General features: G+C 41.4%; 1 protein-coding gene across 1 annotated transcript in view; it reads right to left on the bottom strand.

The window, feature by feature from the left end:
- The window catches only part of cnpy1 (canopy FGF signaling regulator 1), a 52,908-nt gene that overhangs the window by 5,423 nt on the left and 32,068 nt on the right, over positions 1-15,417 (bottom strand). Inside the window, exon 5 of the mRNA XM_088014577.1 lies at positions 12,748-12,847. Coding sequence (XP_087870703.1) covers positions 12,748-12,847 — 100 coding nt within the window. The remainder of the gene's footprint in view (positions 1-12,747; positions 12,848-15,417) is intronic.

Below are 15,417 nucleotides of genomic sequence, written 5' to 3'. Positions count from 1 at the left end.
TTTCTCTTCCTTTGCTAGGAGGGCTAGTTAGCTCCGGTTAGCTTAAAACAGAAGAAAAAAAACAGTTTTTTCTTCTGTTTTATTCCTAAGTTGTTTGTCACAACCATGATGTGTCAACTCCATAACTGACAATTTACAAAACTTTGATGAAATTTTGCGAAATAAAAGCTTAATTTTGGTATAATGTGAAGATTTCATGGACCTGAAGAGCTACAATATGGCCTCCTTCAGAATAACATCCTATAAATTGAGGTAGTTTGGCATTTCGTCAACTCCGTCAGAGTTTTTCTGACTCTTTCAGTGAAATTGTTGTCAAATCTCACTTAATTGTGCAACTAATTCATTTTAATGTATTTTACATGAATTGCATTACTTCACATGTACCAAGTTTTTCATTTTACTCACTAGTTTGTCACCACCTTCAGTTCTGTGTCAACTCCATCAGATGGACTTTTTCTTGTTTTTTGTTTTAAATAATATTTATTTTATTTCTTGAGAAGCATTTGTCTGTAAATTGAGTAAAAATATCACTAATGGGGTATTTTAAAAATCATTTTAGATTTATTTTTGTCAGATGGTGATGACAAAGTTTTGGGTCAGGTCGATTAAAAATGTAATTTTTTTAAAAAAATTCGCATCTGGGAGCCTGTACCTTAGCATCTTCATATTTTCTAAACATTATTTGTCATATTTGCATACATAAGGTTGAGAAATAATAAAAAAAAAATATGGGAAAATTAAAACCCATTTTGTCCCTATTCTCAAGAATCACTGAATTGTCTAATATAAAAAAATAGTTTGGTGCTGTCGGGCTCAGAGTCTGAGAGGCTTTTCCTTTATCAAACTTTTTTATTTGCCTCTTATTTAGTGTAAATATTGATGTTGATGAGATTTTCTCCAAAATAATAACCTTTTTCAACCTTTATAGCTCCACTGTTGAAAATGAGGCTCTAACATTCACAAATGACAGTGAAATAAAATCCAGTCCAACATCTGGTTTGAGGTGATTCCTCTGGAACCTGTTGGAGGAAAAATATCCCAACTTCAGAAGATGAGCTTTAACCTAACAGAGCTCTGTGGTTCCTCCTGTCAGTGTGAGAGTCAGGGTGAGGAGGCCCCATGTTAGGAAGAGAAGTGGAAGCTGCAGGATCTTCAGAACAAACAGGTCATGATGCTGGGCTGCTGATTATCCCTCTGTCTGGACACAGGATCAATAGAACCAGTTTAAAAGATAAACATGACCCATATATATATATATATATATATATATATATATATATATATATATATATATATATATATATATATATCCATCCCCTAACATATATATACACACACACACACACCCTGAGACTGTACACGAGCTGTAAGGAAGGAGGCAGAGGACTAGTGAGTGTGAGAGCCACTGTCCAGGATGAAACATCCAAGATCCATAAATACATCAAGGACAAAGCCTCAATGGACGATGTGCTCAGCGAATGTCTCAGACAATGGGGAACAGAGGACGAGGTGCTGGAGGAGCCATCATGGGAGGACAAGCCCCTACATGGGATGTACCACCGACAAATAACTGAAGTGGCTGATATCAGGAAATCCTACCAATGGCTGGAAAAAGCTGGACTCAAAGACAGCACAGAGGCCCTCATCCTGGCCGCCCAGGAACAGGCCCTAAACACCAATCAATCAATCAAATGTTATTTGTATAGCACATTTCAGCAGCAAGGCATTTCAAAGTGCTTTACAGCATGTGACATTGAATAAACAGTAAGAAAGAGAAAGAGATTTTAAAAAAATAAAAGATTGGAATTTGAAAAAAAAGATCCAGATTTTTAGTCAAAACAAGGACTCTAAACCACCAAAAAAAGACAGATTAATAAATAGATAAAAAGTAAAGAAAAAACATTAAAAATATCGAAGACATCAAAAACCTACACTCTAACCCTAATTTAGCCATAAGCAACTCTAAGTTGAGATTTAAAGGCACTCAGTGTTTCAGTTGTTTTACAGTTTTCTGGAAGTTTGTTCCAAATTTGTGGTGCATAGAAACTGAATGCTGCTTCTCTTCGTTTGGTTCTGGTTCTGGGGATGCAAAGGAGACCAGAACCAGAAGATCTGAGGGGTCTAGACCAGTGGTCCCCAACCCCCGGTCCGTGGACCGGTACCGGTCCATGGACCAATTGGTACCGGGCCGCGCAAGAAATAATTAAATTTTTCCGTTTTATGTGTTATTTGAGTCTGGAGGATCTTTTATTTTGAAAATCCTTTAACTGGATTCTCTCGATTAAATGCACGCCAACACTGAGCCCACAAGCAGCAAAATGAGTAAGAAACAGATCAGATGTCTTTGGAAAGTTTCTTTGCTAAGGGGAAAAGGCCCAGAGAAGAGACAGGAGGATGGATTTATCCCGGACCGGTAGGTGAGTCAAACATTACAAGCCGCTCTGCGTAACATGCGGCGACCGGCTGCTAATGAGGCAATGAAGCTTCAAACTGCTTCGCCACGTAGAGACCAAGCAGGCTGAGGATATAAGCAACACTTCGGGTGTCATTGCCTCCATCACTCCCAGATGGGACCGTCTGGTTGCAGAGAAACAAGCTCAGGGCTCCGTTAGTCATTATCGTGAGTTAAAATCTTCATGAAAGTAAAATGTTCGTTTCTGTGGCGCATCTGTATCTTATTTTGAAGGGATATGTAAACGTTACCATAGCGACCAGAGTCAGAGCGTTTGGGCAGTGGTCGAGAGGAGATGAGTAAAGCTTGTGAGTCTTAAGTCTGGTTTAGACGGCAAGATTTAAGAACTGTCGGCCGATTCTCCAAACCTTTGTGACCACAGAGCTGATAAAAGTACAACAGGTTCGATCGGTTCATGTTCAGCCACACGGCAGGAGCAACAAACCACACGAACCGATTCCAGTCACGAACATCCCGATTCCAGAGGATAATCCAGAAAAACCCCAACATAGCGGGAATTTAAAATAACCAAACACGGATGACGATGTAGAAGCAACAGTGACAGTTTGTGGAGTCATTTTAAGAGATAAAAGACTAAAAAAGAAAAGGCGGTGGATAAAAGACGACGGGAGCAGCCGCTCTATTTGCTGCACTATGATTTGGAGGTGAGTTGTGATTTTTCATAGTTAACATTTTTAACTGAATAAACATAAACATATATAATAACGACCTTTACATATAATAATAAACACTTATTGATATATCCACCAGACTCTCAGTTACGCGATATGTGAGCTGTTTAGGATTCCCCTCTGTTCTTACGTCACCGCACTTTCTGATTGGCTACCTGTCACATTCAACAGGTTGTGTTCTCGTTCCCAGTCAGGGAAGGGAAAACCCCACAGGCTGCGATAAAAGGGCCAAGACAACCCAAATTGGGTTGCCTTATCTGACGGTCCCCACTCCCCACCCTCTACCCCGAGCCGCAGCAAAATTTCCAAGTCTCGACCGGTCCGTGGTAATAAAAAGGTTGGGGACCACTGGTCTAGACGGTTGGTACAGCGATAACAGATCTTTAATGTGTTGAGGTGCTAAACCGTTCAGTGATTTATAAACTAACAACAGTATTTTAAAGTCTATTCTTTGAGCTACAAGGAGCCAGTGTAGGGACTTTAAAACTGGTGTTATGTGCTCTATCTTCCTGGTTTTAGTGAGAACGCGAGCAGCAGCGTTCTGGATCAGCTGCAGCTGTTTGATTGATTTATTAGTCAGACCTGTGAAGATGCAACAGAGGCTCAGATCTACCACACCAGACAAGACCCAAGGTGTAGGTTGTGCAAGGAGGCCTCTGAGACAGTCCAGCACATAACAGCAGGGTGCAAGATGCTGGCAGGGAAAGCGTACATGGAACGACATAACCAAGTGGCGGGCATAGTGTACAGGAACATCTGTGCAGAATATGGACTGGAAGCCCCGAGATCAAAGTGGGGAACACCCCCAAAGGTGGTGGAGAATGACCGAGCTAAGATCCTGTGGGACTTCTAGATCCAGAGAGACAAGATGGTAATGGAGAACCAACCGGACATTGTGGTGGTGGATAAAGAACAGAGGAAAGCCGTTGTGGTGGATGTAGCAATACCAAGTGACCACAATGTCCAGTTTCTCAGGAAAAAGGAGAAACTGGAGAAATACCAGGGCCTCAGAGAGGAACTGGAGAAGGCCTGGAAGGTGAAGACCACAGTGGTGCCTGTGGTCATCGGGGCCCTCGGGGCAGTCACCCCCAAACTGGAGCAGTGGCTACAACAGATCCCAGGAACAACATCAGACATCTCAGTCCAGAAATGTGCAGTTCTAGGCACAGCCAATATACTGCGCAGTAATGATCAGTTGTTTCTCCGCCATTAGCACATTTAGCAGTAAGTGAATGAGGTTGATTGACAGCGCTAAGACCATCCTCCTGGACGGTCTTAGCGCTGTCTTTGGCTGGAACAATGTATTACTTTAGCTAGCAATAGCAGTTCAGGGAGGAGGTGGAGAAGATTGATCTTTTCACATATTATCTGTCTCAGAGCAAACTATCACGACATGGTGACAGGTTATGGAGAAAACATATATTAGTTATATACTGCACCTTGAACAAAATGCAACTACATAGCATTTTTTGAGAAGTCAGGATTGTTTAATTTTGCACGTTGCCTTTGACTGTTGCTGGTGGGGAGAGACCTTTCAGTAAGCTAAAACTAATTAAAAAAAATTTAGGGAACCTACTTGCATACTGTATGCGGACTGTTGCGTGTAAAATTAACTAGCAGTAAATATTGTGCTAGTGTCAGTACTGGACCAAAGACAGAAAAACAGTTGCAAGCCTTTAAAATTGTGGCACTTTTGATGGATCAGATAGACTCAAGAAATTATAACAGCAGGTGCGCAGGGGGGGGTGGGCCAATTTCAGTTTTTGTCATGGGACCCAAGATTCCTGGATATAAGGAATGGGCTCTTTGCACGTACGGCGTTGACGTCACATCTGCATGAGTGAAATGCGGTTCTCTTGTTTCCACTTTGAGTTACCATGACAGCTAGAAAAGATAAAGTCGTATTTCAGACACAAATAAAGCGATACTATGAACATTGTTGTCTTCCTAATATAATGGGCTTTAAGTTTTCATGGATTTCCAAACGATCCTGAATTAAGAAGATGATGGCTTGTAAATATTCGTCGGTACCACTTAAAGCTAACACAGCAAAGTTTTCAGCCTTCACTTCACTCCGGATCAGCTTCTTCATCCTAAAACTACTGGGGGGAGACGGATGGTAAATAAAGGAGCCAGCCCTGTGTTATTTCCATGGATTTACTTCTGTATTCAGCTTGAAAGAGTGAGTGTATGGGAACGAGTGAGCAGACCAGAGCCAGACAGCTGAGAAAAATGATCCGCCTGTACATACTGCTGTAAACATCATCCTATCTGAGCTCTAAACAAAAAGCAGGCAAAAGTAATAAAACAAAATAACACAGAGACCTTAAAGAACACGGTAGCACAACAACTTTGAACCTGAACAGCCAGCTGAACTCAAACTCTGACACCAGAGCTGCCCTACTGTTAAGCTGTGGGGCTTGTTGTGCTTCCTCATGGTTCGGACAATGAACACATATAATATACTTGAAAATAAGTACAAAATAAGGTAAAAACATTGTCCATTAGAATGGATTAAAATGTTTAGATACTTAAATAGCACATTTTCACAAGAAAAATGTCCGAGAATATAACTGCATAAGCTAAAGTTCATGTTAGTCATCAAGTAAAACTCATCTTCGTATCTGTGAATGTTTAACGAGGCGTACATCTTAAAACCTTTCTCCAGCTTACTTGTTGGGGCTTTGGTTCTATGTTCATCATTAGCACCAAGTGTAAAACGCCACTCTCAAAAGACCGGAAACGACCGAGCTGCTTTTCCCCGAACACGGAAGCTGACGTGCAAAGAGCCCATTATTGGTCATGCTTGAAACTTGTCAAAAAGTTTAAAAAAATTAACACACATGAACACTTTTGCAAGGTATTGTAATTTAGATTTGCATGATGGTTAACAATATTTTCTTGAACAGCTAATGTCTTTGTTGTGTCTATCTCTGTGGTACGTAAAATAGAATAGAATATACTTTATTGATCTCCAAGGGGAAATTGCTTATTTATTGAAAGCTACTCCAATTGGGGTGAAAAATACAAAGTTTGTAAAATATATATATACCTAAGAGTGAATAATAAAGAGTGAATAGTTCAAAATGACTAGATATAAACAAATAAATAAATAACAAGCAATCACATGCAATATATTAATCAATAAATAACCTATAAATGAGCGCAGAAAATTTTTTTTGCAGCAGGCTGAAGTGTCCTCCACCCTCAGCCTGCTGCACCAGCACACCACAGCATACAGGATGGAACTGGCAACCACAGAGTCATAAAACATCCTGAGCAAAGTCCGGCAGATGTTGAAGGACCTCAACTTTGGCCTTTCCTGTACACAGAATCAGTGTTCTTGACCAAGTCCAGTTTATTGTCAATGTGGAGTCCCAGATATTTATAGTTCTCCACAATGACCACACTGACCCCCTGGATGGTAACAGGGGTCACCGATGTCCTGATCCTCTTCCTCAGATCTCACCACCTGTTCCTTGGTCTTTGTCGCATTGAGCTGCAGGTGGTTCAGTCCACACCATGGGACAAAGTTGTCCACAGCAGCCCTGTACTCAGTCTCATCGCCCTCTCTGATATAACCTCTGTTCTCAGAGTCATCTGAGAACTTCTGGAGATGACAGGTCTCAGTGCAGTAGCTGAAATCAGTTGTATAGAGCGTGAAGGGGAAGGGAGAGAGGACAGGCCCTTGTGGAGCCCCTGTGTTGCTGACAACACTGTCTGACACACAGTGTCGCAGGCACGTGAACTGTGTTCTACCAGTTAGATAGTCCACAATCCAGGACAAAAGGAGGGGATCCAACTGCAATGGCATCAGTTTCTCACTCAGTAGAGACGGACGGATGGTGTTGAATGCACCGGAGAAGTCACAAAACATAATTCTCACAGTGCTTACTGGCTGGTCCAGCTGAGCGTATGCGCAGTTCAGCAGGAAGAAGATGGTGTCCTCAAGTCCAAGTCTGGGCTGTTAGGCAAACTGTAAGGGATCCAAGTGTGGTTGGACCAGAGTGTGGAGCTGCTCCAGGACGGGCATCTCCAGAGACTTCATGATGTGGGAGGTCAGTGCCACAGGCCTGTAGTCCTCGGAGTCACAGGGACGCTGCGTCTTTGGTACCAGAACAATGCAGGTTGTTTTCCACATCACAGGGACCCTCTGTTGGTACAGGCTCATGTTGAAGACATGCTGTAGGACTCTACAGAGATGGATAGCACAAGCTTTGAGTACCCTCGGGGTGACACCATCAGGGCCTGCAGCCTTGCCAGGGTGGAGTCTCACCAACTGTCTTCTAACATCTTCAGCGGTGATGTTTCTTGTAGAGGTAGAAGTGGACAACTGAGGGGTGGGCAGATGGTCACATGGCTGCACCTGGACATCTCTGGTCACTGAGTAGAAGAGGAGGGAAGGAGGTGTGAAGGTGAGATGAAGGACTCCGAGGAGTGGGAGGGGAGAGTTGTTGAACAGCAGCAGTGGCATTGATGGGAGTGTGAGCAGGAGGTGCAGGGGCCACAGTGTCGAATCTGTTGAAAAACAGGTCGAGTTCATTGGCTCTGTCAACGTTGCCCTCAACCGCTCCACAGCCTGCTGATCTGAACCTGGTGATAGTCCTCATCCCTCTCCAGACCTCTCATGTTTCCCTGCTGGAGTTTCCTCTCCAGCTTCTTCTTATATTTCTCTTTAGCTCTTCTGATCTTCACCTTCAAGCACCTCTGAATTACTCTCACATCACCCAAGATAATCATGAATGCAGTTGGATGTTCAGTCTACAAGTGAGCTACAGAGGAGTGGATGACGTCACAGGCCACCATGGGGTTAGAAGAGGGAGAATGTAAACAGTCACCGCGACAACATGGGAGTATTCACGGGGCAGGTAAAAACGGACGAAGACCAACCGCCAACAGTTCAACGTCCGAGCAGTAGATTCTCTCCTTCACTGTTATATGAGCAGGATTGCACCAACGGTTGTTTACTAGAACAGCAAGCCCACCTCCTTTCCGCTTACTGCTCTCAGTGCAATCCCCATCAGCCCAAACAGTCCCATATCCCTCGATGGTAACATTGGTATCAGGAATGTCCAGGTGCAGCCATGTCTCCATAAAACACATTAAACTATATTCCCAGTATTCCTTCTGACTCCTGGACAGCGATGTTAATTCATCTATTTTGTTAGCCATCGATCTAATCTTACCCAACAGAGGGGAGAAACGGCATATAACTTCTCTTCTCCATAAGCCTCTGTTGTTTCTTCCTTTTTGCTCTCCGCCGCTGTTTCCTTCTCTGCAACCCCGATGTGTCCTTCTCCAGATCTCCTCGGGGATCTGCACACACCATTTCTGCCACATGTAGGCCAAAATTATTATAATTTGCCTTGTGGATATAATCTGCAGCTCCTCTACATAGAAAGGGTTGCTCCAGCGCCAATTCAGTTGGACAAAGTCCAACTAATTGCAAATGGACAGTATTTGACAAGACAAGGTGGCCCTGGACAAGAAACACTGACATTTTAATGCCACAATCTGTTGTTACAAAATCTCTGAACACCCTACTACAATGTTCTTGTAGTCTAACTTCACTTAACTGACAATACTCAAATTTCAAGTAAAGATATTCTTAAAATGTAAAGCTGGTTGGTTGCCATAGCAATTAATTAAGTCCAGAAAAGAACTGCAAAAAGAGATGCTTAAATACAGATTGAGATTTTAGTCTAAATCAAAACTAAAATTCAATAGTAAAAATACTGTAACAAAACTTACTAAACCAACTGCACTACACAAAAAATCTTTTCAAAAGTAAATCTAGTTGTGGTTTACCACACTCATTATGGACATGAATGTCCTTAATTTAGAATAGAATATAATAGAATATACTTTATTGATCTCCAAGTAAAAATTGCATATTAGTTGACAAGCTACTCCATCCAATGTGTTAAATCCATCAATCTTCTACCGGGGTCGGGTCGCAGGGTCAGCAGCCTAAGAAGGGAGGCCCAGACTCAGCTCTTCCAGGGGAACCCCCAGGCGTTCCCAGGCCAACCGAGAAACATAGTCCCTCCAGCATGTCCTGGGTCTTCCCCGGGGCCTCCTGCTGGTGGGACGTGCCTGGAACACCTCACCAGGGAGGCGTCCAGGAGGCATCCTAACCCTAAGATGCCCGAGCCACCTCAACTGGCTCCTTTCTATGTGAAGGAGCAGCGGCTCTACTCTGAGTCCCTCCTGGATGACCGAGCTTCTCACTCTATCTCTAAGGGAGAGCCCAGACACCCTGCGGAGGAAACCCACTTCAGCTGCTTGTATCTGTGACTTTGTTCTTTCGGTCATGACCCAAAACTCATGACCATAGACGATCAACTGGTAAATCTAGAGCTTCACTTTTTGACTCGGCTCACGCTTCACCACAACAGACTGGTACAGTGCCTGCTTCACTGCAGATGTTGTGCCAGTCCGTCTGTCAATCTCCCGCTTCATTTTTTCCTCATTCGTGAACAAGATCCCCAGATACTTAAACTCCTCCACTTGGGGTAGGACACCCCCCCGACCCGGAGAAGGCACTCTACCCTTTTCCGGCTGAAGACCATGGCCTCAGATTTGGAGGCACTGATCCTCATCCCGGCCATTTCACACTTGGCTGCGAACCGCTCCAGTGAAAGCTGTAGATCACGACCTGATGACACTAATAAAACCACATCAGCCACAAAAAGCAGAGACACGATCCTAAGGCCACCAAAACGGATCCCCTCAACACCTCGGCTGCGCCTAGAAATTCTGTCCATGAAAGTAATGAACAGAATCGGTGAGGGGATCTGTGACAAAGGGCAGCCCTGGCGGAGTCTAACTCTCACCGGAAACGAGCCCGACTTACTGCCAGCAATGTGGACCAGACTCTGACACCGGTCATACGGGGACCTGACAGCCCGTATCAAAGGGCCCGGTACCACACATTAAAAAAAAAAAAAAATTTAACACAATGTGTTAAATATTAATACAAATATAACCATAAGAGATAGTTTATAAATATATATATATATATATATATATATATATATGCCTAAGAGTGATGTAAGTTACTCAAAATGACTGAATATACATGAATAAATAATCAATAAATTATCTTGCACATGCAAATAATCTATAAATGAGTGCAGAAAAAAATGTGATTTAAGTTACAAGCAGAAATTACTTACTGTATCGATCTATGCTGCACTTTTTACCAGGCTTCATTAACCAGTTCCTTTCTCAAGGTGAATTATTAAAACCTCTAAAATACAAACACGGATGTCCTGCTTCAAAGACACCCACAAAATTCTGACCAATCACAAAATAGTTTTGCATGCAGAGGTGGGTGAAAAGTTTGCCAGGGTGGTGAATGGCATGAGGCTGAGAACAAAACTGCACAATTTTCATCACACAAAGGCGACAATTAGGACCACTTTCTGCACTCAGTCCAGCCATGCAGGTCCCTTTACTTACACTGGGACATACTTAAAGGGATCCATGATTAGTTGTAACAACACGATTAGTTGTAGTAACAAGTGTAGTATAATAACAAATATTTATTTCTCACATAAATATTTATTTGAGAAATATTTATTTTAGAAACAAAAAAACAATACAGTAAAAATTCTGTAGGTTGTTCGGTTTTTATAAATTGAAATAAAATACTGTCACTCAACATCACAACTGCAAAGGATTGTGGGTAAATGATGTATCCTAGGCCCAACTGTGCTAACCCCCTTCCAGCCAAAAGTGCAATAAGTAACGCCATTAAGCCTTTTCAATTTGAACCGGAGTGCACTGAAATTGATGGGAATGTAGAAATCACAAGAGGTGATGAAAATGAGGAGCAAAAAACAGAGGAAGAGGACGGAGATGGCTGTAGGAGCTGGTGATTTGATGCTGCTGCCTTCAGCTTCATGAATGAAACACTTAGGGACATGTACCTCTGGTTGGACTGTGTGATCCGGTAAGTAGTTGACGCACTCTGTGTCAGGTTTGGTCTTCAATCCAATAACTCCTGTTTGTATCTGGTCTTAGGTCTGGACTCGGGTCTGTGATTTTACATCTGGTTCTGGCGCCAGCAGCAATAGCTCTGTTAGTATTCAAAAGAGCTTCCAGCGCTGCCTGTCTCTGACGTTTCTCCCAGTGTCTTTCACTCGCGAGCCGGCGGTGGGGTTTAGGTGTATTGTGGATAAAAACTATTGGCATGGCATTTAGCTTTAGATTGAAGGATAACGACCACCTGTTAAGATCCTTCATTAGTTTTGCTCCTACAAATGACTCAAAATCTTCTGGACAGAAATGTTGAGAGTCAGAAGATGTGTTCAGCTCTTTCCCACAGCACTCTTTTTTTTCATGTGGAAACTTGATAAAGACTTGCCTCACTATTTTTTTTTAATTACAACCAACAGTGACACAGTGTGACATTATCTAAATTTACACCAGTCAAACGCAATATGATAAAAAACAACTCCTGTAAAGTTAGCCTTCCTGTGTTTACTCTGTAGATTCCAGTACAGAATAATGATTCCTTTAACAACTACATTCAGTCCTTACATCAGCCCTTTAAGGTGAATGTCTGTTGCTCTTCCTGTTGAGAACATGATACACATTCTATCGAGAAGAATTACCTTGGCACTGCATTTGTCTGAACCATACATCGACCCAGTCCTTCTCACTAACTGTGTTTCCATTGACCATATAACTGCTCAAACTAGCATTCTGAAAATAAATTTGCTTAATGGAAACTAACACTAGGATGAGTAAAGTCTCCAACTACAATTTCCCCAAAACACTGCATACGTAACCACTTTAGGTACAAAAAGCTAGTCACTCCAATGCCTGAATGAGACACCAACATCTCATCTGATGCCTGATTTATGATGAGCGCTAGTGTTTTCTGAATAAATCTCACATAAGGGTTTATATCTGTCGCCGCCATGAGTTTTAATGACTTGTTATTTGAACAAGCTTATTCACATGTGATTTTAATTGCATTTGTTATTTCATGGAGACCCTATAATTGCAAAAATTGTGTTCATTAGATGTTAGCAGAAGGTCGACAATGTTTTTCAAACATTTGCAAAGGAAACATAATAAAGAGGCAGCAGCCAATCACCAGCTAGTCTCACTCTAAGAAAAAATTACTGGAATTGTGTGACAATTCCACCCTGGAAATGACTGGTTCAAACTGATCATGTAAAGGCCCTCATATCCAGTTGTTGAAAATGTCTAACCACAACAGTTCTTTTTTTGATTGGTTCACTTTGCCTGACTTCAGAAATACAAATACAGAGAAATTGTATTTGTTTTTTTGCAAATTAAAGATTTTACTTTTGGAGTGATAATTTTTTTGTAGAGTTGATTCTGTTTTTCATGTTGTTTGTTTTCTGTTATTTATTCTTTGTACTTTTAGAGGAACACGAAAATTCATAAAAGCCATCATTTCATTAAAGAAAAGTCCAAAGAAAATACTGACGCTCTTGGTGTTACTCTGTCATGACATTACATCCGACAAAAAATTGACCATCTGCAACGCTGTTCCAAACAGGTTCCACTTCACCTAAAGAGCAGGAGGAAAACAGTGGCAGGAATAAAGAACAGATGAATTACCTGAGACTCGGCTGCATAACTTCTTCTGCACGTCTTCTCCTTCATCCCGGCCAAGCAAAGAGATGATGTCGTCCTCAAGTTCCTCCACCAGTGTCTCACACTGCCAAGAAAAACAGACACAGTGGGGAGACATGTCTAAGTCTGGAGGAGTCACTGGGCTGAGTTAGCTCAGCCATGCAAACACACGCGCACACGCACACACACACAGTTTAACATGTCTTTATGCACAATGAAGAGTATGACAGTGCAGGGTGGCGGCCATTGTTCCCCATCTGTTTGTCAATCTGTTCAGCAGTTTTAGCATTTGGTAAAGATGTGGTCAGCCACCAGGACCATGTGAAGACAGCACTGGATCTGGCTCAACGTTTTTTCTAGGTTACAACAGAATTCTTTAGGCTAATTGAAACAGACGGTTGCCATGGTAAATAGAAGGCATGATGACCTAATTTTCTCAATTTTTCTCCGTTTGATGCCAACTTTACTAAAAATAATAAAATTTAGAAATGTTAAAAACTCCAATCCTAATAATCTTTACACCACTATGTTAACGCCTCAACTCCAAAACGTTTGCATGTTATCCAATGGGACAGGAGACTGTTGTGCTCATGGAAATTATTTATTTTACACACTGATGCTGTCAGAAAGCTCCATTCTCCAAAGATGCAACTTTTATGGGGATTAAAAATAAGCATATGCCTTTGGATACTTTTAACTGGAAATATATAATTAAAACCACAAACATATGAAATGTGAACAACACAGCAGATTCTGACTAAAATGTGGAGAAATATTTGGAGGACAGTAGGGGACGATAGGAGACGGTAGGAGACAGTACCCACAGTCTGCTATGTAGTTAGATTTGTTTCACAATTATTCAATAAAAAAAAAAATCATGTCAAACAAAAAAAGTAGCATTCAATCAATATGGAAGCCCATTTCCGCCACTGTTTAAAAAAAATAATTATCTCATTATAATGAGATAGTATCTCATAATAATGAGATAATTTTTTTTAATTTTTTTAACAGAATAAAAAAATACAGAAGAAACAGAAGCTTCTTCTGTTTCTTCTTGAAACAGAAGAAGATTTCTTCTTCTGTTTCAAAGAAGAAATCTTACTCAACTTATGACGACAGTCACATATTTTGTCTACCGTGATCCCCGGTAGCATATTGTGCTAGCTAATGTTAGCACTAGGTAAAGTTCATAAACTAGGCTTGTGTAATATTCGCCTGTCTTTATGTTGAATTCATTAACCAGCGCACCTCTGTCGAGTGGCATTAAGGCATTAAGCATGAAAAATACCAAATGTATCTGGAGGAAATATGTGTTAAAAACTGTTGCGTAGTCCTCCGAGTGTGTGTGTGTGTGTGTGTGTGTGTGTGTATTAACTAGCATTGAAGTTAAAATGGGAAAACAGCGGATTGTTGCTCCAATGTTATCAGGTCCACATTAATCTGCACCACACGTCAAGTGACTGTGCAGATTATTTATTTACCAAGCACATAATCAGTGCTGTCGATGAGGGGAGGCAATGTAACTCTTAAATATATATTTTCTTCCAGATGTAAAACGTAAAACTAAGCTGGTAGGTCACAGGCCGAAGGAGGATATTCACATAATTTGTGTTTTTTATTATTTGGTGTTTATGTGTCTTGTACTTAGTTTTATTCCGAATTAGATGTAATATGCCTTTTGCTGTGTTATGATATTAAATTAAATTGGTGTTCTCCTCATTCCCTATTCTAGTATGACCAGCAGAGTGCAGCTGAAGCAGGACAGGCTTGTAGGTCTTACTGATTCCTCCAGCGGCTACACAGCAAATTTGGAAGTGTTCCATCAACTCCTACAGAGTTGAATTCAACATTTTGAAAGTGTCTATATTGGTCCACTCTGGATGGTGTAGAAATTACACTTTTGAAAGTGTTATTTGTGATATAGTTGAATGAACACTTACAGTAGTTGAAATTAAACACACATCAGTGTTGAGTTACTCAACACTAGTGCATATTGTCAAAAGTTAACACTATGAACGTGTTAATCTAACACAGAATGGTTTAAAGTACAGTGGGGAAAATAAGTATTTAGTCAGTCACCAATTGTGCAAGTTCTCCCACTTAAAAAGATGAGAGAGGCCTGTAATTGACATCATAGGTAGACCTCAACTATGAGAGACAAAATGTGAAAAAAAATTTGAGAAAATCATTTTGTCTGACTTTTAAAGAATTTATTTGCAAATAATGGTGGAAAATAAGTATTTGGTCACCTACAAACAAGCAAGATTTCTGGCTGTCACAGACCTGTAACTTCTTTTTTAAGAGGCTCCTCTTTCCCCCACTCATTACCTGTATTAATGGCACCTGTTTGAAGTCGTTAACAGTATAAAAAACACCTGTCCACAACCTCAAACAGTCACTCTCCAAACTCCACTATGGTGAAGACGAAAGAGCTGTCGGAGGACACCAGAAACCGAATTGTAGACCTGCACCAGGCTGGGAAGACTGAATCTGCAATAGGCAAGCAGCTTGGTGTGAAGAAATCTACTGTGGGAGCAATAATCAGAAAATGGAAGACCTACAAGACCACTACTAATCTCCCTCGATCTGGGGCTCCACGCAAGATCTCAGCCCGTGGGGTCAAAATGATCACAAGAACGGTGAGAAAAAATCCCA

Source organism: Poecilia mexicana, unplaced genomic scaffold, assembly GCF_051168715.1.
Source record: "Poecilia mexicana isolate PSO_F unplaced genomic scaffold, ASM5116871v1 scaffold_17, whole genome shotgun sequence".
NCBI classification, from domain to species: domain Eukaryota; kingdom Metazoa; phylum Chordata; class Actinopteri; order Cyprinodontiformes; family Poeciliidae; genus Poecilia; species Poecilia mexicana.
This window is presented reverse-complemented; position numbering and strand designations above follow the sequence as displayed.